Source organism: Filicampus tigris, chromosome 4, assembly GCF_054856515.1.
Source record: "Filicampus tigris isolate MCC_2025a chromosome 4, RoL_Ftig_1.0, whole genome shotgun sequence".
In the NCBI taxonomy this organism is placed as follows: Eukaryota; Metazoa; Chordata; class Actinopteri; order Syngnathiformes; family Syngnathidae; genus Filicampus; species Filicampus tigris.
Window position 1 is genome coordinate 4,942,721 of NC_141220.1, and position 24,378 is coordinate 4,967,098.

A 24,378-nucleotide genomic window follows, 5' to 3' on the forward strand; every position below is an offset into this window, starting at 1 on the left:
AGTAAAAGAGACGGTGACTGGGTTTAAATATTTTATGTACAAACTGATAAATACAACATATGGAGAACACCACAGGCTTTTGTCTACATTCATTAAATACAAGCAGCATTATCAATTGCCAGAAGTATGGCAAGTATTCAAACTCGACTGCACTTCATTATTGTGAGACTTAATTCCAGGACAGATGTCACTCAAGATATTACAAATACAAACTACAGGTTTCCCCCTTTTAAAAAAGACGCCTGGAATCAAGCACACTTTCCGGATTCTTCCAAGACTGTTAGAAAATGATTTCTTTGCACTGTATGCAAATGTATGTATTCTATTGTAGCATCATATGAACTCTGCCTTGCTCTCACAAAGGTCACCTTGCTCCTGTCTCATTCCTCTATTCTGTGATATCACAGTATTACAAAACATTCATCACATGATATCTTTGGTGACGGCAGTTTGCGCCACAGGGGAAAGATAACTGTCTATTCATGTTTTTATACATGTACACATATGTATCTTAGGCAGGCACTTCTTTGCAGCTACCAGTATGGTTGTGATTGAACCGTCTCCTCGCATGCTAGCTTTTCTCATATTTGTCAAAGCACTTGTCCTGTCTCTTGTTTATTAAGGGTTCACATTTTTCCCATTATTGTGATCATCTACCGCTGTGTCATCAGGAGACAGGTTGGCTGAGTCGGGAAGTTCCGCCAGCACAGCAATGGTCTTCAAGACTAGGAACTGTCAGATGCGCAGGGCATTTTGAGCAGCCATGCTGTCAAGGTGAAACAGCCACAAGTCATCCTGACACAATTCCTATCTCTTCAAATGCCACATGATCTCTTTGCAGATGTGCTTGGTTTGTAATCGGTCCCACATTGAAGGGGGAAACGCATAGTTTGGGCTTGAACTATATTTTTCCAGTCATGGAACCTTTCTGACACCTTGTGTACTGTATATCTATACATTATATACATGTGTGCCACCAAACACTGTATCGTGAAGGGTCTACAATGTAATGAGGAGTTCAATACATTTAATTTGGGGCGTGCCTTCTGCCTGCCTCAATTTTCGTAGTTTTCACCAAGTTGCAATGCAGTCAAGATAACATGTTAAATCTGCCACCCTGGGGGCTATTCAGTATAAAAGTAGCTTCACAGAAAACGTCAAAACACACTGCTTTATCTTGTCAGTTAATTACAAATTATCCCTCCTGCACAGACATTTCAGGTGATCCTGTGGTATCTGATTTCAGTGGAGATATTCATAGCAGGAGAAAGCAGGCAAGGTTGTATTGTTAAACAAGGCTATATCACGAGTTTCTGGTAAAAATTCTATTGCACTGCTTTGACTTCAAGATACTGTATATATACATACACACTCCTGGTGAGTGAGTGTGACTGAATTAGGCACATCTGCACAATCTAATCAGATCTAATACAGGAAGTGTTTCAGTCAAGATGCTTTTACAACGATAATGCTTGGTTTATTATCAAGGTTTATGTTAAGTTTGTAGTGGTGTAGAACAGCATTATATCGAGGGGAGCACGAATATGATTTTGGTTACCTTATATATACCTTTTAGATATGTCTATCTATGAAATTGTGAAATTCTACACAACTGAAAAATAAAACCACCATAAATACATTACGTATACATACACTAGGTCAGTGTCAATCAAAACTGGCATTTTGTATAGTAAAGGATTTGGGACACAACTATTCATTTGGATCTAATTAGACTTTGCATTTGTACCTTTAATGCGATTATTTGGTGAGTTTATACTTCGTGCATAATCACACACCGAAAAAAATCTCTTTCAGTCTATTTGTGCAATTTTCCAGAATGGATGATAGAATGTTATTTCTCCTGAAAGATACAAAACAGAAGAAAGGAAATACAATTTGGGATTTTGGACTATTTGCGCCACTGTCATGTTGGCAAAGTGTTGGTTTTAAGCAACAACATACAAAAATATTTCATAAATTCAGCTCCAAAATGCAATAATGCGTTGAATCACTCTGTTTTGAAACGTTTGTAAAAGAAATGGTTTTACTGCACTGTGTGTTACTGTGGATGTCCTGCATAAATTTCCTCCTCCATTCTCTCTTCCTCCACCTCCACACTTTCTTCCATCTTTTCATTCCCTCCTCCTGCCTCAGTCTCTTCCTCCTCACCTCTCCTCTCTCCCTCTCTGGCTACTGCATGGCTGCCGTGTCGTCCTCGTTGCCTCTGGCCACGGCGTACCTTACGGGTAAAGCTTTTTCTTCTTGGTCCTAAAGAAGATGCCTGGGTTTGGGCTGTGGCTGGACTAGGAGACGGGGGCAATGTGGAGCACAGTGAGGAAAGCGTGCATGGCTTGGACCTTGATAAGGGGCTCGGGGCTGGTGTTGCAACTAGTGAAGAGGGAGAATCTACAGTTGCTGAATGGTCTGCATATGTTGATGTTATGGCTGCAGAAGGGTGCATTTGTGAATCTGAAGAGTTGCCGGATGTGTGAGATAAGCATCTCATTGAATCACTCTCCAGTTCTGGGTGGAAAACAGTGTGCGAAGATGTACAGACTGTGGATGAATCAGGAGCTGCAACACAGCCAGCAGCTTCATTATCAACTAAGGAGGGCGAGTCTAAGAAAAAACACACACAAAAAAAAAACATAACATGATATAAACGCACTTGCTATATTTATTAATGAAAACACGAGTGATGTAATTGTTCTCGATCTGGGTAAAAATAACAAATATATTGGACGCCCTCTCACCGGGGCCACTGCTGGCCTGGGACTCGTCAGTCATCAGTGGCTCTGCTTCCTCCTGGATTGTTGGTACTGAAGCAAGCAGACCTGAAACGCGATTGTTAATATTCAATGCACTATGTTTGTTTACACAAAGAAATCATACTTAAATGTATATATTTGCACATTTTTTTGTTTTATAATGAATTTTATAAATTCTGTTTGGTCCAAAAGGAACTTAACTTACATTTATTTGTCTTTATATTTTTTATGTTTAAACATTTTCTTGTTTTTAATCAAGAAATAAATGATCTTTTCAATAAGTGTGATTCCAAAATAATCATGATTAATAGGGCCGAGCCGATACACTTTTTGTCCCAATCCGATACGGATCCTGATACTTGGGTTGTGATACATATTACAATGCTTAAATATTATAAAAATATACATCTAAAAAAGCTGAGGCGTGTGTTTCTAAAGTTTTAACTTAAAGAGAAGTCAACCCAAACATTTTTTTCAAGAATATGTTCTATGCAAACCCACTAGTTGAAACAAGGCATTCTGATAAATATTGGGTTTGTGGAATAAAAATGAATCCACCCATTTTTAGTCATCTCTTGGGGCGGCCATTTTGTCACTTCTGTTAACTGAAAATGAAATCACAACTGCTCAGGGCTCAGGTAACAACCAATCACAGCTGACCTGTTTTCTGAAGCTGAGACGTTTGACACTTGAACGATTAATTGCATTGGCAATATAATCACGATTTGAAAAAATGTGATTATGTAAACGCAAAGGCTGCAGTTTAAATGGTCATTACTTTATTGACAGCGGAGGGGGAAGGGGATTCACTGAACGCTAAGCTAACGCTGCTGCAGCGGCAGCATGGTTGATCCTTTTCACCTCGCACGGTTATAACTTCCGGCGTGTGGGGGAAAAAACTCACCGTGTACGTGTGTTGTCTATTTTGTGAGAGCGGGTTTGTGAGGAAGTGTCTGTCATGGCGTCGGTGCGCGCCGCCGTTGACTTCTATTTACGTGTGTTTGAAGTTTGAGCATGCACGCGCGCACCATTTTGTGCGCACGACAGCACGCTCACACGCACCATTGTGTGCGGCTCCTTAAGCCACGACAAATAAAAACTCAGACGACCAAGGTTGTCAAGCGGTCAAACGTTATTACATCATAAATAGGCATTCTCTTCCTACCAGTGTTCTGAAATTCCTTCCTACCCGTCGAGACGTCCTATCAATGCCCAGTGCGCTTGCGCACGCAATCGCAATCATTTTGAAAAAACAATAAAATCGCCCTAATGTAGATTCTACAAGGCGAAGGAATTACTGTAAACCTCTGATCCTTCGATATACTAATATGAAGGATGAATACAGCTCTCCTTCTCTCCCTCCTCTGGGGATTCTGACCACAACTTTTTACACTGTGAGACCACCAACAGTAGGATGTAGGATAAAGTCTAGGGGTCTTGTCAGTTTGGTGCAAGAAGGAGGCACTGCACGAGTGTTTTCAATGTTACAGACTGGTTTAACGTTATCGTCATATATGCTTTACACATATGTTACATGTTATATATTATACAGCGGGTACGGACCCTTTGAAATTTTGCACTTTCTGTGTCATTACAGCCATTGGCAGAAATAAAAAAAAGTTCAGTTTATTTCTCATTAATATAAACTCAGCACCCCATCTTGACAGAAAAAAAAAAATCAGAAATTTAGAAATTTTTGCAAATTTATGAACAAAGAAAAACTGAAATATCATATGGTCATAAGTATTCACACCCTTTGCAGCAACCTTCATATTTAACTCACATGCTTGCCATTTCTTCTGATCCTCCTTGAGATGGTTCGGCTCCTTTATTGGAGTCTAGCTGTGTTTAATTAAACTGGTTGGGCTTGATTAGAAAAGGTCTATATAATACCTTACAGTTCACAGTGCATGTCCGAGCAAATGAGAATCATGAGGTCGAAGGAACTGCTCAAGGAGATCAGAGACATCTATTGTGGCAAGGCACAGATCTGGCCAAGGTTACAGAAGAATTTCTGTAGCCCTCAAGGTTCCTAAGAGCACAGTGGCCTCCATAGTACTCAAATGGAAGAAGTTTGGGACAACCACAACTCTTCCTCGACCAGTCCAGCCAAACTGAGCAATCGTGGGAGAAGAGCCTCGGTGAGAGAGGTAAAGAAAAATCCAAAGATCACTGTGGCTGACCTCCAGATGTAGTAGGGAGATTGGAGAAAGTTCCACAAAGTCAACTAACACTGCAGCCCTCCACCGGTTGGGGCTTTATGGCAGAGTGGCCAGACGGAAGCTTGCCAAAAAACACATGAAGGACTCCCAGACTATGAGAAATAAGATTCTCTGGTCTAACGAGACCAAGATTGAACTTTTTGCTGTTAATTCTAAGCGGTATGTGTGGAGAAAACCAGGCACTGCTCATCACCTGCCTAATACAATCCCTACAGTGAAACATGGTGGTGGAAGAATCATGTTGTGGGGGTGTTTTTCCAGACGCAGAGACAGGACGACTGGATGTATTTGAAGGAAAGTAGAGAGAGATCCTGGAGGAAAACCTCTTCCAGAGTGCTCAGGACCTCAGACTGGGTCTAAGGGTCACTTTTCAACAGGACAATGACCTGAAGCACACAGCTAAAATAACGAAGGAGTGGCTTCAGTACAACTCTGTGACCGTTCTTGACTGGCCCAGCCAGAGCCCTGACCTAATAAACCCGATTGAGCATCTCTGGAGAGACCTGAAAATGGCTGTTCAGCACAGTTCACCATCCAACCGGACAGAACTGGAGAGGATCTGCAAGGAAGGATGTTAGAGGATGCCCAAATCCAGGTGTGAAAAACTTGTTGCATCATTCTGCAGACGACTCATGGCTGTACTAGCTCAAAAGAGTACATCTACTACTATGACCATATGATATTTCAGTTTTTTTTCTTTAATAAATATAAAAAAAATTCTACATTTCAGTTTTTTTCTGTCAAGACGGGGGGCTGAGTGTACATTAATGAGAAATAAAATAAACGTTTTTGATTTTGGAAAATGGCTGCAGTGACACAGAAAGTGAAAAATTTCAAGGGGATACTTTCTGTACCCACTGTAACAAGACAGACTTACTGAGTCCTCTGTAATGTGAGAGTTGCTGGTAAACTTGTTTCATCCTCTCAATGTTGAGTCTGCTGCTCTCGGCGTGGTTGATCATTGGTTTCGGATAGTCCACGCCCACCACACAGTTTGCCGCCTTCTGTACTGACTCTGGCGCATTCCAGGGCTCATAGATGTAGCGATTTGGGTAGTCCTTTAAGATGGGGATGTAACGCCTGCAAGAGAGGAGAGTTTCATCTTTTATCTTAAATGTCTCTTTGACAAGAATAAGGGCGGTCTTTGTTATGAAGGAGACATCCTAGTGCGTCCATCCATTCAATATGGAAAAAAATACAAACATATGTAATAAATAAGAGACCAACATTTTGACTTTGATACTATATTTTCATAAAATACCTTGATACCGATACTTAAAACATCAGTCCGAAACGTTAAACTTTTGAAATTATATTAAATGAAATGTAATGAAATTACTGCTGTTATGATCCTCTCCGTTTTATAGATGAACCACAAAGGTGGAGTATATTACAAAGGATAACATAAACATTCAAGTACGAGCATCTACCCGTCATATGGCATGAGTGATCCACTCACTTTTACACGCACAATGAATGCGTCTCCATGTTTAACCCATTAATGCCTGAAGCCCCCCGTGAAACATCTCTCTAAAACCTACGGTCGTCTTTGGAGTCACCATTGAAAACCTAACATTTTCGCCACCTACAAAATAATTAATAGCATGCTGTGTTCTCTGACAAAGATGTTGAAATCGGCATTGTCTACGACCCTATAACCACACATCACGTTTGGATGGTTTCACGGCTTTAAAGTCCGCAAGAGTGTCGTCTATATCACTGCCGTGACTTATATCAGAGCTCCCGCGATCGACCGTGCCTCCATTACTCCTTGAAAAAATTCTGGGTGTCCTCCGACAACTCACGACACCGCCACACGTATATTCTGATGCATTTCATTGGCTAAGAGACCGAGAATTGGATTAAAAAAAAAAAAGAAAATGACGTGTACGCTCTCCCGGCTTTAAGGGTAGAAAGACGCGACAGCACTCCCGGCTCTAGTGGTAGAAATGCGGTTATGCGCTCCCATCCTTAATGGGTTAAGCTAGCGAAAGCTGAATTGGAGACCCAAGCGGCCATATTCATACATGTTGAAAACAGTTGTCTTATTTCATTAATTCACTTTTGGATTGTTTGTGTTGGGTCAAAATTCTGGGTTATTTCTTATGAAACTAACCAAATTGGTGGTTCAAATTAACTATTTAATGGGTTATATACTGAAGGATTTGTCCAATATTAGAATCAGGCTGGTAATTACTGACTCTAGATGGATGGCTTTATATTAGCCCATAAGTTAGCCATATGTTGATCAGACGGTAATTACATTAGACAATAATGGTCATCACACACAAACAGCCAAATGTTCTTACACATATAACAATCAATAGCAAGGGAAGAAAGAAAACTATTTGTGTCTTGTGTAACACACACACCAACAGGCCTTCACATGAGTGCACGCATACAACTTTGTCTAGTGGAATGGAATGTGGCTTTGAGGGATATCTGACGGAGGTAGGAAGTCCTTGTGACCAAGGATGTCTCCAGACCAGACCACCTGGTCCTGGCAGTGATAAACCATAGATGGAGAAGATCAGAACCAACATTTTTGATTAGACTTATGTGACAGGACAACACTATATATGTGAGGGTTGCATTTTCGACAGCGCCCTTTTTTCACTTCACCTCCATGGGTCTAAGTGTTCGCGAGGTTAGCAAAGAAGCCCAGTTCTGATCTTGTCTGATTCCTGCATTTCAGAGATTGAAAGAAATAGACGAGCAAATTCAATCAACTTGTCTGAGTCTTGATTTACATTGGATGCCTTCTTGAAAGATTAAACGAACACGCATTGGAAAATAGTTGCTTTTTTGGTCAACTAATAATTGAGCTTACATCCCAAGTGAGTGACCTGCTGAAATTTCCAACAATGCTTGTAATGTTTGTGTTGGGTCGAAAACCAACAGCCAACGGCCATAACCGCCTTCGACATACAGTTAGTTCAGACAGTATGTCCACACACGCAGCACCGTGGTCAAGTCAACGACACTTTTGACATTTGGATTTCTTCATTTATCACACCGTTTTGATAAGTACTTCACACATTTGAATCTTTTGAAAACAAGTAACCACTAGTAGTACTTATGCAGACTAACTGCTCCAAAGCGTACCTACCGTATTTTCCGAACTATAAGCCGCGCCCACACCATTTAAAAAAAAAAAAAAAAAAAAAAAAAGGAAAAAACATATACGCCGTACCTATCTATGTTGAAAAATAGGGCCTGTGCATGGCGCGCTGACGTCTCTACCAGGTAGTATACTGGGAGCGCACTGGAGGAGACGTGACTACTGTTGTTACACGCAAGACGAACTCGCTGTGTTTCTCGCTTGATTTAGACGGCCGAAATATGTAAACATGGTGAACCGTTGCTGTGTTAGGGGATGCAGCAATGCCAACCACGATCGCAAAGGAACAAAATGTATCAACGGACTGAGTTTTTATAGGTTTCCTGATTGGCGGATGACCGAGGTAACCCTTGTTTCGGACATGCCAAAACGAAGTCGAAGAATGGCTTGGTTATTGGCTGTAAGATGAAAACATTTCACCATAAACAACCTTCCATCTTGGGCGAGAGTATGCTCAGTACATTTTCATAGCGGTAAGTTAAAAATAAAGTTTAGAATTCTCTTGCTTTCTCTCTTTTAGTCACATACGTGCAGAGCTGGGCAGTCCGTCCCTGGGCCGGGGCGGAGGTGTGGGGGGTGACAAATTTAAAAAAATGGCTGGACTAAGCATGGCCAGAAGTGGATTTTAGTCCGGCCCACTAATCGGCCCTCATGCGTGACGTGCTCGTGAGCTTCATTCGGAATGATTTAATTTCGAATGACAAAAAAGGCTCCATACGCCCCGGCTAATGATGGTTCACACTATAATGAAAGTGATACAGTGGCTCTAATTTAATTTTTTTTTTTTTTTTTTTTTTTTTTTAGCTGTAAATGATAAGTGCATTCTTAAATGGAACCAAAAACTAATCCAACGTCTCTCGACAGAAGTGGACTTGCCGCTAACGCTGCCACTTAAAGTTGGCAACAGGCGCGGCATAACACGTCAGAGTAATGAAGTATTTTTTTAGCATCCTCAATTAGCGATTGAGCTTGATTTCAGGACGACGTTGTGTCATTGACGCCGGTTTGTGGCGGGAATATAGTCCCCAGCTACATGCAGGAAGACGAGTCAAGCCTGCAGTTACGCCGTAACATGTTGCCACTAAAACTAATAAGACCTAAACTAATAAGTAAACAAAGCATTTTCAAAACCAACAAACACACTCTAAAAAAAACTGAATATGAAAAGCAAAAGTCAAAATAAAATAAAAACGATCTCTAATGAAAAATGAGAAACTATTATAACCCTGGCCTGAGCACAAAAATAGGAAGCAGAGGTTTATACAACACATTGCCAACCTGATGTAGTCTCCCGTTGGGTTAGTTCTTCTTCCAAAACCAACAGGACAGTAGCAGTGGAAAAACTGTTGAAAGAAGGCACTGCAAGACAGCCACATCCAGCTGCCAGCGTTTACACTCCAGTCCGCATCCAGCAGCAGCTCCTCAAACACCTGCAGGAACACAAGAACGCTCAATTCTAAGCTGCTCCATCGAATTGACTAAGGTTCACCACTAATTAGTTTGTCGCACCTTCATGCCGCTCTCCCAGCTGATCCACAGGTCACCCCTGGTGAGGAAACAGGCCACAGCGTGCCGAGCCAAGTGGTGGATCCAGCCCTCCTCTCTGAGCTGGGTCATAATGGCGTCGATCCAAGGGTATCCGGTCCGGCCCTCAGCCCATTTGGCTAATGCTTCTGGATTTTGATCCCATGGAATCTGCAGACAAATTTATTATCAGATTTGACTCTTGCACCAATGATGCTTAGTATATTCCTCTTGTTCTGGAGGTAAAAAAATAATAAAATAAAAATACACGCACATTATCTATCCAGCCAAACATTTGTCTGTACTGCTTGCCCTCGCTAGGGTCACAAGTGAGCTTCCCTGGACCAGTCACCGGCCAGAGTATCCAAAGAAACGCAAATAAAGCACAGGGAGAACGTGCAAACTCACACAGGAGGGTCTAAAGCAGGGGTTGGGAACTCCGATTCCTCGAGAGCCGCATCCTGCCCGTTTTGAATCTGTCCCTACTGCAACACAACTGACTCAAATAATCAGGATCGTTTCAGACTTCTACCGAGTATGCTGATGAGCTGATCATACATTTTTGGTGAATTTGGCGATACTTGAAAATACTTTTTTTTTTGCCATCAAAACTGCCTTTTCAGATTTAAAAAAAAAATAAAAAGTACTGTTATACCTTTGAGCTGTTATAAAAGCCCAAAATATTGCTGTCAAAGTTGAAGTTTTACATGAAATACATCTTTTCGCAAAACCCTCAATTTCAGGGTATTTTTTAAGGACTTTCGGGTAAACTTGGCTAGGTTCTACAGCAGACTACTAAAGAATGACAATTGGTTGGAAGAAAAAAAAAAATTTGAAAAAAATTGGAACTCAATCTACTTAGAAAATGTAAGGCAACAAACTGCATCAAGTAGTTACAATAACATATTTTTGTTGAAACAACTTAAGTTTTGAAATTTGTAAAATATATTGCAAGTAAATCCTCCTTGAGTTTTTCTTTTAGTGTTTGAGTTTAGTTAGAGTTTTAAAATACACTTTTATGAGTAGATGCTACTTTTGAACAAATACCTTCACAATTCTTTTTAAATTGTACCCACTTTCTATTTAGATTTGATTGGCTAAATAGTAGTTCATATACAAAAAACTAGTTACAAATCAAAGCAAGCGAAATGTTCAACACCACTTCTTTTCAAGTTCATGAAATCCAATTAACATATGTGCTTCTAAGTACATATTCTGAGCATTTGACTTTGACAACTTGCTCTTCTCCAACAGTGACTGAAGGGCGTACGTTATCAACACGCTAGCTAGCTAGCAAGAAGCTACTTGCTACCAATGTGACAAAGAGCTCAGTATTGACTCCCCCGAAAACATTGTTTAATGATGGTTTTAAACAATCAGAAATGGACACAACTCTAATGGCTGAATTGCTACCTGGACTAAAACAGTTGCTAATTAGGTGGACTGAGAAAAAACAAAAGGTATGACACGGTGCACATGAAGACAGATGGAGGCAAGAAATACACATTTCCCATCATGCAACAGCCGCGATGATCTGTGGCCCCTCCCACTTCGTAGCTGAGTAAATACAACAAATGTCTTTTTATGTAGTATGGCTGTATTTAACATGACTCTTCGAGATTACGCAAGTAGCTCTAGTTAAGGAGACAATTTGCAATTTCTTGTGTTTTTAACAAAGGAAAAATCATTCTAAATTCCAATACCTATGTAAGTCCCAAGTAATGTTTTCATTGTTGTCATTACAACCTAACACTGCGTAACCATTACAAATGACAAGATGACTTTTTACAGTGTAAGTTGATCTCTGCCCACCTGAACACAAATTGGGTTTCCATCCATACGGTCAAAGTTTGGGTTGTTGGTGGCTGCAGTGTAGAAGAATTCCCTCCATAACAGTTGACCAAAAAGGGACAAAGGAGGACTGCAACGCTTCCGGAGCTAATTGCAAACAAAGACGGAGTGTAGCGATTGTGATGCAGCACTTAAGAAAGCCCAATCAACTGGCAGGAGTTATTGAGTAGGCGCTACCTTCATGTAGAGCTCTCGGAGGTTGTAGTAGAGGACCCTACAGGACAGGCAACCAAAGCGCAAATACGGACTCAATCCGGTGGGACTGGCATTGAGAGAGCACATGTTCCCCCGAGGATGCTCAAGGTTCGCCACCCACACCTAAAGAGACACATTCAACAACTCAAAATTTGTACTTTTTGTTCCAACATGCTGGAACCATCAAAAACTACAGATGGCAAAAATGACAGTCACTCGGGTTCCTTGAGTGCAGATTAACTGTGAAACTGATTTTCTGACTGTGTCTTGATACTAATACCTTTTTGTCAAGATGTTTGTTGAGTCTGTCCAACGCTTCGGACTCTCCTCCACGCCACACCGCTGGAGGCAAACCTTTTGTCCTGAAGCCTGGGGATGTTGATGCCAAAATTATTTCTACCATCTCATGAAATAAGTACTTTTTTTCATGCAGAAAAATAAGCAAACTCAATGTGTTCTTAGCTAATTAATTGTAATTCCCCTTGACAATGTCCAACGAGTGGGTGGCGATGCGCATTTAAGTCTGCATCTGACTGGTCAAATTGAGATAAAAGCATAATGTTCCATAAGAAAATGATTGCATGTCTTTTTGCATTGCAAGGGCTATTATCGCGTAAGGCTGTGCAATTAATCGAAATTCAATACATTTAGTACACCCCACAATTACAAAATTAGCATAATCGTAAAAAAATGATTATTATATGCATCTATATCGAAAGCAATATGCTTGTTTACACAAGGAAATCATACTTGAATGTATACATTTGCACCTGTTTCTATTTTATAATAACTAATTTGATCAATTTTGTTTGGTCCAAAAGAAACTTACATTTATTTGTCTTTATATTTTATACTTTCTTGATTTGTACCCAAAAATAAGTGATCCTTCGAATAATCGTGCTGAATATATTTCTCATAATCGAGCAGCCCTATTATCGGGATATCGATATATTGTGGAGGCCTAGCGCAGAGCAAGTCTTCACCATTCTACCAAGCCTGACCCCACTTCCCATAAGCAATTCCAAGATCTTGGCTGTCATCGGTGACAATACGTACTGCTTTGGTGCAGAAACGACAAACACTATTTCAATCTAGACTTGGGGCCTATGAATGCATCGTGTCATCTCGAGACAAGAGAAGATCAAGTTTCATGACAGACGTAAAACCCCTCTTTACCCAGTTCTTCCAGTGAAGGTATACTGTAAAGCTGGTCGTGGTTGTCTGCTATTTTAGTGTGACATTTGTCCATCTGCTTTTGGTTGATGGGAGGCAGTGGTCTCCTGGGCAACTCCAGCCTGCTCACAATGGTCTGAAACCGTTTAAAGGTCAGCGGTGGGCTGTTGTTGTTCATCTCGATTATCCTGCAAGCAACGGGGAAAGGGAGACAGAAAGGAACACATACTGTATCAGCAGGAGTAAAGGAGAAAAGGTAAAATAGCAATCTATAAACTTGTTTCACATCTTTTTGTTTGAAAGAAACACGATGTTTGCTTTGGTAGACAATGACCAAACCATTAATTGAATCGTAATCAATTTGTGGAAAAAGTCGGATTGATGTATTAAGTAAATGATGGTTATTTGTAGCCTTAGTATGAATAATTGACACGTAGCTAGCTATTGAACCTGAAGTAGCTTCGCAAACGTACTTCAAACTTGTGGCCGTACTGAAGTAGCTTCGCATTCACCAGTACCCAAGAAGAAACTCAAGCTTCAAAAACATTAGTAACATTAGTATAACATTTTATTGCTTAATTGTTTATTTGGTTTAATCATTTCATAGAAAACACACAATAATGATGGGTTAACAAACAGCAATATATGGGGAAATTTTTTTTCGCAATAAGCATTAATACAAAATAAAATTGATCATCAATGGAATACTATATTCTAAAAATATTGGATAGTGACAGCCTTATCCGGTAGTTACTATTACACACAAAAGCAATTCATACAATGTTGTACAATTATGTTTCTGTCATTGGCATTCCAACTTCTTGGCTTATTTCTGTCTTGCCACTGGGGCTGATGACCAAGCTGTGTATTTTTACTTTCTATCTTATACAACCTGTGTCTATTTGCCAGTACTGGATCCAGGGTTGCTGGATTTGCAGAAGACATGGCTTCCTATTGGTCACTTCGGGGACTCCTCTGAACGAGCGCAGTAAGCACATGTCCTCAAGCACCCCCCCCCCCACACACACACACACACATTAAGCTTCCTTCAGTCTCACCCACATGTACGGTATATTCCAAATTAGGGCTGCAACTAACAATAATAAGCAACTAATCTGTCCATTATTTGGGCGATTAAGCAGATAAAAAAAAAAAAAAAAAGTTTACATTTCTATCCATAGATTCCAAAACAGCACATTTTTTTCAAAACGACTCCAGAAAATGCACAAACATAAATTATTTAAGATTCTGTTACTTGTTTGGTTCCAATGAAAAAGCAGATGCTTGCAATGTCATCTATTCATTCAACAACAAGATGAGTCCGCTTTCACGGAAGACTATAGAATTTGGAGAATATTTACCAATGAGAGGCTGAATTTCCAAGGATTTGCACAATTTCAAATTAAACAATGTCTCTAAATGATGAATCGATTAAGAAAACAAATATTTAGTGATTAATGTGATCATTGTTTAGTTGTCAATTTCTCGTTGCACCTCTACTCCAAATCATGATGTAATAATGAGCTGACCTGTGCACTCTCCTTGTAGCACATCAGGCATGAGGAAAGTAGGGGCACAAGGGCCAATTTCTCACCCTAGACACAGTCTCATAATCGGTTCTCGACATTTAGAGAGCAGTGTGACCCAACAGGAGCATGAAATTGCACTTCTTACATGTACTCTGTGTGGCTGCCAATCTACACACAAAAACAGAGCCAGTGAAATTACATCCCGTATGAGTGTTGGGACACCAGCAACACTGACTATGTTTATATGCCGTCAAAATTCAGGTTAAGGTTTCCAGTTTCGGAAACATTCGAAATAAACGGCTGCAATTTACGATTATCTTAATAATCGATTAATCTGTCAATTATTTTGTTGATTCATACGCCCACCTCCCCAACATTTTTTTAATTTCCTTTCCTGTATTCAAAGATAGGATTTTTTTCCCAAATTGACAGTGCAGATATTGCACAAACATAAATTCATTATGATTCAGTTGCTGATTTGGTGTGTATCATGTCAGAAAATAGGTCAAAATGTTGATCTTTGTTTTCCAAAGTACAAGCTAATTTTGTCATTTTGATTCAAGACAAGGAATCAGTCTGCTTTCATGGAGGACTACAGAAATCTGAGAATATTTACTGTTGAGAAGCTGAAATCCTGAGCAAATTTAATTTAAAAAAGTAAGCAATTAATTGACGATCAAAATGATGCGATCATCAATTAATCATTGCACCTCTAATTTGGTCCTTTTTCAATCACGCAAGTTCATTATTTGATTATATTACATGAAGTGATACAGTATCTTATGTGGCAGCACAGCGACCAACTTTGGTATTTATCAAGAAACAAAGTTGATGCACATGATTTGCCTTTTCTGGCCACATAAAATGATGTGGCGGGCCAAATATGGCCCCCAGGCCTTGAGTTTGACACTTGCTCCATAGCTGTAAATGCAAATATGAATGGTTGCTTTTCTATACATTATTTGCCCTGCAATTGACTGGCGACTAGTCCGTGCCTCATGAGTGCATACAAAATGGTCAAGGTGGACGGGTCAGTAAATTTTGCTGGTCCGTCATTCGTCATTCGCCACCCGTCCATCATTATCAGCCCATCAATCATCATTTCAAGCCAACCAAATCTGTCATCGACATCATTAATTCAACCACGCATTTATCGCCAAATTATAGTTGTTTCTTTTCTTTTAATCTATTATTCAACAATTCATTACAGTTCGTCACCGCTATTTTAGAACCGTCAGTTCTTCTTGTCCTTCTTCTTTGGTGGCGGTGACAGCCAATCCAAGTTGAGAATGTAATTATAACGTCATGCAGGGGCAGCACAAGCACAAACACACTGTGTGGTGAAATAAAAACAATGTGGGACAATATCATTGCGGTCTGTGGGACCGAGAAGCATACAATACAGCCAGCTTCCTTCACCGGCTGGGACCGAGACAACGGGGAGTGAAAATATTGATTTACAGTATCTGGTGAGTGGATTGACTTGTTTATAGTTGTTGAACTGTCAACCGTGATAGCATAACAGACTTTCACGGAGTTGACACTCCCCCGACTAAAACACTTGAATTGCTCGTTGGCCGCGTGCGGTGGCTACAGCTTGTCCCCTCCGCTTGGAGGTGATCTGTCCCATTCCAAAGATGATTGACATATAGCATCCAATGACTGGCGGCAGACCTTTACTCAAGAGCACCAGTTGCCCAGGCACTGCTCGAGATTTTGCTAAATGTTAATCGCATACTTCAGAATAGCGCAAAAGATGGTGTTTAATCAAATACATAACATACCTAGGTCATTAGAATATACAGATTTAGAGTGCTGAAATGTTATGGTCCTCCCAACTTTAACGTTTTTTTTTCCATTCCGGATGCATGGCACATTTTGAATGCGTAGATCAAATTATGCGCTGGTGCCAAACATCATTGCGTATTGCGTTTGTGGATGACTGCTGCACTACACTATCGCACAGAGAGAAGCAAGGTAGTGATTTTTTTATTTTTATTTAACTGAATTGAAAATCGGGAACTGAAAATCGAATCGGGGCTTGAGTGAATAGTTACATCCCTAGTCATTTCTAACCAGAATATTCAACAACTGAAAATTTGCTTCAACACAAAATGTAGCCATGATATGAGTCATTTGGGGCCTAACTTAAAACTGCATGTGCATGTACATGTGTCACAAACCTGTCCAAGTTGTAGAGGGTATGAGAGTTTCTGACGATAGTCTCCACTCCAAACTCTTGGGCCATCTTGATAATGGCGCTGTCCCTCTCCTTCCCATACGGCTCAGGGTCATACTCAAAAGTTAACCTTGTCATTTTCCATTCCTGCAGAGAGCCAAGGATTTGTTTTTGTTATTTATGTCATCAGTGTTATTCACATGAATTAAGTACTAGATCAGAAAAAAGATGAAGAAAATGTAGATACAGCTGTTGACAGAAAACAAAACACATAATCTTGATATGAAGGCCTTCCTTCTAACCATGAAGGTTGGACAAATGAGCTAAAGTAACTCACAGTGTAGAAAGGAAGATGAATGTTAATGTTTGCAATGTGTCTGTTTCAATCCAAAATTGGAAATGAGCAAGTAGTTTCCAAAATACCAACATGTGAAAATAGCATATTTAATATTGATTCAATACGAAGGAACATTTGGTCGCAACACATTTTGAGATGGCTGAGTTATCTAACGTTTAAAAAAATGTGACATGACCTTGGGTGGCAAACAGGAACAGCGTGAAAGTATTAACCTTGTGCCTGCAGCAACCAAAGGAAAACTCTTTACCATTCTTGCTTGACATGCAATCCCTGTAAAGATGGGATGCAAAAAAAGAAGACGAACACATCTCATATCTCAGCGCATTTGGCGTGTCCTGCAGACTAATGGTTGTTCCCCAGCTCCCAGTTTTGTTTTTAGGTCTTCTGATTTTTCTATTTTTCAATATCATCACTGATATCAATGTGAAAGGGTCTGAACACAAAAAAAAAAGATCAAAGGAAACCCTAATATGAGAGATGTTCAGAAGAGAAATATCAACATTTGAGACATCTGTCTCATTAGTCATGTCCCCATTCACCAACTGTTGGAAAGGGAATGCCAAAATCAAGATTGAGGGGTGTCCTTAAAAAAAAAATCCATGTCAGAAGACAGCAATTTAACATGAAAAGTCTCTGTTCAAAGTTTATTCCAATATGAATCTCCATGACTTATAATAATGAATTGATTTAGTAATGGATTAGCATAGAGCACTCAGTAGAACACGGAGATTACAACAACAACAACAACAAATTCAAATTAAGAGTCCAAAATTGTTGGAGTGCAATTTCTGAACTGCTAAGAATCTGTTAACTTTTGATGCAAGATGTTTTTTTTTGTCAGGCAAATACAAGTCCACATAAACAACGAGCCAAACTCAAAATGGCATAACGTGTGGTAAACTGATGATGTTACATGTTCAATTTTGGGACCCTCATTGTAACTCAGATGACAAAATGAGACCACCAATTAAGCAAAGAAAAGCAAAACCACTGTGTAATTATATATTTTTGCTTGTCCGTCCACATGTTAGCATGATCGTTTCTGGTTTATTGTGAAAGACAAAGATGTTATAGGATTGGATGGGCATGATGACTCCACCATCTGAAAAAAAAGGGAATAACATCCTCCAAAATATAGTTTCATTTGTTTGGTGCAATTTGTGTAATCCTACTTGCAAAAAAAATAAAAATAAATATAAATAAATAATGAAATACTTCATGTTTGAACTGATTTGAAATGTCTAGACATTGTCAGCAGGTTATGAAAGGGTACCAACAATGTAGAAAATGCATACTTAGTGTAAATATTTGCACGATAAACATGTTTATGCCATAAATCTACAAAAATCTAAATCAGCAACTGAGCACAGCTTCTTGTACTATACATAATGAGTCTTTCTTATGCCACTGATGGAACTAGTTAATTATACGTCCTATTATAATATTATGATGAGCACAATGATGACATAAGCACAGACCATACCTTAAACAGTCTTGGAAAAACCTCTGCAGGTTGTCCTCTCACAACAAACAATCTGGAGTTGAGTTTCTTCAGACTGCAGTCCAAGTCCTCCAGTGCCTCCAGCAAAAACCTTCAGGCAAAAAACAAAACACAAACAAAAAACAGTAAAGGACTAATCTTAAACACAAACACATTTGAATGAAGCAGCCCCAAAACAAGAATTACTGCTGCCCTTAATTTGTTATGAAAGCAAAATTACTCTAACGTTCGCAGCTAAGTAATTCCGTTTTTCATCGACGTATATTACATTTTAACTTAAGGTCATACATTGTTTAAGTTTGTTGAAGCAAGCGATACATGACAACTGAATGCGTCACAGGGAATCCATTATATAAATCAAATACAATACAATACAATTTTATTTGTATAAAAAAAATTGGTTCAAAAAAATATCGAATCTTGAACCAGCCAAAGTGCATCTAAACAACTCGATTGCCAGTGAGACCTGTCCGGTCTGTAACTTAAGACATAGGTGGCACAATTAAAATGATCCGAGGGTGTTATTATCTCAATCGAGTGGAAAAACTAAGCGCTTTGTCTGAATCCAATCAGTATTGCGTTCTCTTCGACGCACAGATAAAACGTCGATAAGCATTACACCAAACTACCTTAAATTAGCAGCCTCTCCATTCTAAACTAGCATTAGCCACTTGACGTAAGGGGCAGGCCTGAGCCTCAACTCCAGACCGGAACGCAATCAATCACCCAAATTGCCAGTTGAGACTTTGCATTTATATATACATTGTAATCTGCGAAATTTGATCGTAAACTTGAAAATAGCAAACCTCCATCGGTTGATGCCCACGTTGGCGGCGCCAGCAAACCACGGGTCCAGGATATAAACACAACGCACTGTGTTAGCTCCATTCAAGGCCTCTTGCAACGCCGGATTATCGTGTAAACGAAGACATTTGCGAAACCAGTGCACTGAATTCACCACCATGTTCCCTTCTCATTCTATCAAAAGAGCAAAATGTAGAAGGTTCAGTCAAGAAGTTACCAAAGAAGGCAAAGATTATTGGGCTAAACCTCTCCCAAAGGACTACACGGCTCCAAAGTTTACTATCTGTCAAACTGGACTCGAAGCGACTGTGTGGCTGGGGTAGCGCAACGTATAGGCGTGGCCAGGTTGCTCTCGGCTTCGCTGATTGGCTGGACACATCATCAACAAATATGACAACATTTGATTGGTTTGTTGGGGATACATTGGCCGATGTTGGCAAAAGCAGAGTCATGCATTTTAAAATGTCTAGAAATTTCCGTGAACTATCTGCCCACGTTAAGATGCCCGTAATGTATAACCATCACACATGCATCTATTTGTTTATTTATTGAAAGCAACTGTGCAATCCTCGAAGTATACAGTATATTATAATAGTATAAAGTGGAAATCTTAGAGCCAAAATAACGCTTAAATTAGTCGTACAATACTGACAGTAAAATCATATGACATAATATCCCTATATCCCACACTGTGTGTGTGTGTGTGGGGGGGGGGGGGGGGGTGTTGACTGGGGACGGTTATTACGGAACCAAGTTGTTTATTGCTCCCACCAGCTGCTTCTTGTTAGATGTTAATTGGTGTGAGGACGCCTTAAAAGAGCCTCTTGGGGGCTATTATGGAGTTGCAGACAGGCACCTGTGCAAGTCACTTGGTGGGCTCCTAGCAGGTGAGCAAAGGCTTTGTTGAGCAGATTAGTTCATGGTTTAAGACTAAATTTATGTGATAACTTTGCAGACATATCCTGACAACATTCCCTGTCTCCTCCACCATTGTTAGGTAAGTGAATTTGCTGTGAATGTTATCAACTATTCGGTAAGAGAAGTGTTGTTGGCATGGTTGTAAACTTGTCTTTAAAATTATCAGCAGGATGTGGATTTCATGTCTGTTGATTGGAAGCATAATCTTTAATCTTTTACAAACTGGTAAGTGTTATACCATATGAAGGCAGATGATGATGGTACTTGTTCTCTTAACGCTGGTGCTTTGTTTTGTTTTTTTTCTTCAGATTATGGCTCTTATGCTGCTGTACAATTAGCTGACTTGGGTCATTGGCCAAAAATCAACCGTAATCCGTCTCAGTTGCATGTTCCTCAAAGTGCCAGTTCCAAAGCTGAGCCTGCCAGTCTAGAAGGCCAAAATGCACTTAAAGGAAATGAGCTTCAGGGTGATAGATTAGGGAAGGTTCCTTATTGGGGTCCTGGTGTTACTGACTTTGAGGCTGGTTCTCCAGGTTACGCTGCCAGATACGATGAGGTGTCTCCGGACCCCAATGTGTTTGTCCCGCCTCATCCGGATGAACAATGGCAAGTTGCTCCCAGCTATGGTGCCAGAGATGAAGTCTACAAACCAGTCTTCAGTCATGTGTCTCATCTGGAGCCAGTCTACTCCTTTGACTCTGGCTCAAGATACAAACGAGGAAGAGTTGTGTTTGCTCAAACTCGTTACATCCCCGGTGAGCCTCGTTATCCCTTTTGGCCAGTCTACTGGCGTTTTGCCAGAAACTGGAGGAGACCTGCTAAAAACGCAAGCCCTGGTGGCTGGTGAAAAGATCCAGCTGGTAAGACTTAAACTGCCTGCACAATGCATTGTCAGTCTTGGTATTAATTTGTTTTTCCTCTCCAGGTCCGGTGGTCAAAGGACTGACTGTAGCTCCTGTCTCCTAGAGGGACAGTTCTTGGAATGCCAGTACAGTCTAAATAAAACATATGAAAGTGTTTGTTTCTACCTGTGGGTTTTTTCCACCCAACACAAATTTGCTTTGCTGTCCAACTGCCATAAAGAGAATGTTAACCCAAAAATTCTTTAGAATATTCCATGTAGTATAAACGCAGCATTGTTTGTGGCCTGAGTATTATGGACAATTTTGAAATGTACTTAAGTGCGTGTGCGTTCCCTGCAGTAACACTCACGTGTAACCTGCCCTCTAGTGGTTCACATGTAATCTCATGGAGTATGCTACGGTATGCCCATTTCAATGAAGAAAAAGGTGGATGGCAATTTTTAACTGTTAACATTTAGTACATTATCCCTTCGCAAGTGAAGTATATCTCAGAAAAGAACTTGCGTGTTATCTCTCTCCAAACTCATGCTTGTACTCTTACAATTAAAGGTAGGACCCTTCAGTGCCTTTTGTTCTAAAGTAACATTTTTGCAATTTCAAAATGACACTAACTGAAAACTTAATGCATTCAATGCAAACGTTTTGCAATAAAACAGTTATATTGTAATGCAGTCGTTTGCAAAACTGTCCCCCAAAAATGTGACCTGCTTTGACTCTGATCCCTGTATGCCACAGGTGTCAAGGCCTGGTGGCCGGATCTCACCCTCGACATTTTAAGTGGCCCGTGAAGGCAAATGGTGTTGACATGTTTTTCAAATTGTCTTCACTTTTTACACTGAGATATTGTAAACATTTACCAATCCCTTCTTTAAAATTGAAAACTATTGAACTATTTACTGGCTTTTGATTTCAAAACCAGTTAGTATCAATTTGCTGTGTAAATGTGTTAATATCTCTCATACATTTATAGGGACAGGTTCGCAGTCGTACCGGCCCTCTAAGGGACACCAAAACTGTGATGTGGTCTGCCACAAAAATGAGTTTGAAACCCCTGCTCTATGCCATATACAACCGTTTGGAGAAACTCCCATGCATATGCACACCGCTTGGGGTAGTTGATGTAAAAAAACTATCTTAAAGTGGAAATCAATCCGAACAGATTTTTTTTCGTGAATGTTTTTCAGCAGGCCCAATAGTTGAAACAGCATTCTGATTAATATTGCATTGGTGGAATATGAGTTAAGCAGCAAAATCCATGTCTTTTTAGCAATCTCAGGGGGCGGCCATTTTTTCACTTCTGTCAACTGAAAATGACACAACTGCTCAGGGCTCAGGTAACGACCAATCACGGCTCAGCTTCAGAAAACAGGTCAGTCGTGATTGGTTGTTACCTGAGCCCCGAGCAGTTGTGATGAAATTTTCAGTTGACAGAAGTGACGAGATGGCTGAAAACAGGTGGATTAACTCTTATTCCACAAACGGAATATTTCTCAGAATGCCTTGTTTCAACAAGTGGGCTTGCATAGAACATATTGAAAAAATATGTTTGGGTTGACTTCGTCTTTAAGGCACAGGTCAACAGCCCCAAGCAGTGTGCGTCAAGTGTGCTTGACCTGCAAATGTCACAATTGATTGTGAGGCACATCTAGCTTTTGCCCCAAGCCCAAGAATGGTGTGGTAGGGCCTTTACTCTGCTACCTGCTGGAGATATTCAACCATGTTCGTCCCACCCTAAGACAGGCACACAGAAAGACAGAAAGTGAAAATTGAGTGGAAATGAAATTATAAGACAGTTTGGGATAAAACATGAAATGCAGTTTTCATTTCATATTTCCCTTAACAAATGCAAAATTGTACTTACAGGCCTTAAAGTCTCACTGGGCCTCAGCAATGGTGGGCCTGACAGCATTTCTGTTTACCAAGTAAACTGCCTCTGGTAACAGGGTGGGCAGCAGTGAGAGGGCCAGTTCCCCTTTGTCATTTGTAAGACAATATCCTGCCAGTATGGCATGGCTGGCACTTAGAATTACATAAACCCTTATCAATACTATAAGAAACCAATAACTTGCAGAGGAAATGCACAATTTAGAGTCTCATCATCAATAATGAACCAGATTCAGCAAAACCCACAATAATAGTACTGTACATCTTAAAATTGAACAAATTATTTTTTGTCATCCAAAAGTTATACTGTACATGTTTTGCTTAAAAAACAAGATTACCCAGTGGCATGTCAACATCAAAATTGCCTCGAAGTTTCCAATCTTGGCCTACAATATGCAAAAACCTTTCTGCATAGTGAGGCAGCCATTTCTCAAAAGGTTTTGGTGCTGCCTTACTATACAAAACTAGAAAGTCCTGTCAGATCTTAAAAAAAAAGGCTTTGAAAATAAAAATCCAATGTGACAGCTAACATGTTTATGGCATACTACCATTGTATACAACATGTTGTAGTAGAGCCAAACCGTATCTGGGCTGTTAAGACGGGGGTACTCAGTGAATATGTCGGTTAAATTCTTGTAGCCATTCCCTTTGTTCCAGTTGGCCCCGTAGAGTACAGGTCCCTCATGCAGGCCTGAACTTGGGAGAAGGGCTCAGAGTTGTGCTTCAGTCTTCCTTAAGCTCTCAAGACCTCTCTCCTGCTAAGGTTGATAATGCAGGAACAAATATTAAATTAACCATAATGTGAGAGCCAGTGCTTTAAAGTAGTATATTTTTTATGTATTTGCAGAACTGGGCAGTCCGTCCCTGGGCCCGGCTGGATGCCCATTTTTGATGCGGTGGCCGTTGACAATTTTTAAAAAGTGGCTGGACTAAGCATGGCCGGAAGTGGATTTTAGTCCGGCCCACTAATCAGCCCTCATGCGTTTGACGTGGTCGCGAGGCAGCCAAATTTCATCTCAGCCTACTCAGTGAAAGGCTCCTTTTTAGGCTTCTTTCTACTCCTGCGTTGACACGAGCGACAACTGCCGCATTGATTCACGTGACCGAGGCATTGTGCTGTTGGCGACAGGTCTGCAACATATGCCATTCCATCAGGAATTGTTGCTGCTCTGATCGGTCCATTATGTCACATGTTGCGATGACATACAGTTTCCCACACGGAGAGGAGGGCGAGGATGCAGCACGCAGCTCGTTGCTGTTGCAAAAGCAAACTTGTTTGACAATAAAATTAAATGCAAAGTCTAGTCATCTCGGTCCCTTTATGGTTGTAGCAGGTATGATATTCATTGTTGTCGCTGTCTTTTTGAAGCAATGCCCCCTTACTTGGAACTTAACTGTTTCAAAACAACTTGTGTCCGGGAGTATATTAAGCTGCACGCAACACTCAAGTATGACGCTGCCACATCAAGGTGGAGTTCATGCACTTCT

General features: G+C 40.3%; 1 protein-coding gene and 1 long non-coding RNA gene across 2 annotated transcripts; one reads left to right on the plus strand and one right to left on the minus strand.

The window, feature by feature from the left end:
• Positions 1-18: 18 nt before the first annotated feature.
• On the minus strand, positions 19-19,590 carry cry2 (cryptochrome circadian regulator 2). Its single transcript, XM_086027633.1, has 12 exons — positions 19,228-19,590; positions 18,404-18,512; positions 16,567-16,709; positions 12,858-13,042; positions 11,962-12,050; positions 11,664-11,804; positions 11,448-11,573; positions 9,621-9,806; positions 9,390-9,541; positions 5,868-6,070; positions 2,754-2,834; positions 19-2,619 (listed from the first exon to the last, which is right to left on the minus strand). Exons 1-12 carry the CDS (start codon positions 19,383-19,385, stop codon positions 2,060-2,062), a joined length of 2,133 nt encoding a protein of 710 aa, XP_085883759.1. The 5' UTR covers positions 19,386-19,590; the 3' UTR covers positions 19-2,059.
• Positions 19,591-19,990: 400 nt separating this feature from the next.
• Positions 19,991-21,160, plus strand: LOC147148229 (uncharacterized). The gene is made up of 5 exons (XR_015086416.1): positions 19,991-20,112; positions 20,181-20,222; positions 20,310-20,368; positions 20,452-21,003; positions 21,069-21,160. It is a non-coding gene; the product is annotated as an uncharacterized LOC147148229 (long non-coding RNA).
• Positions 21,161-24,378: the final 3,218 nt, after the last annotated feature.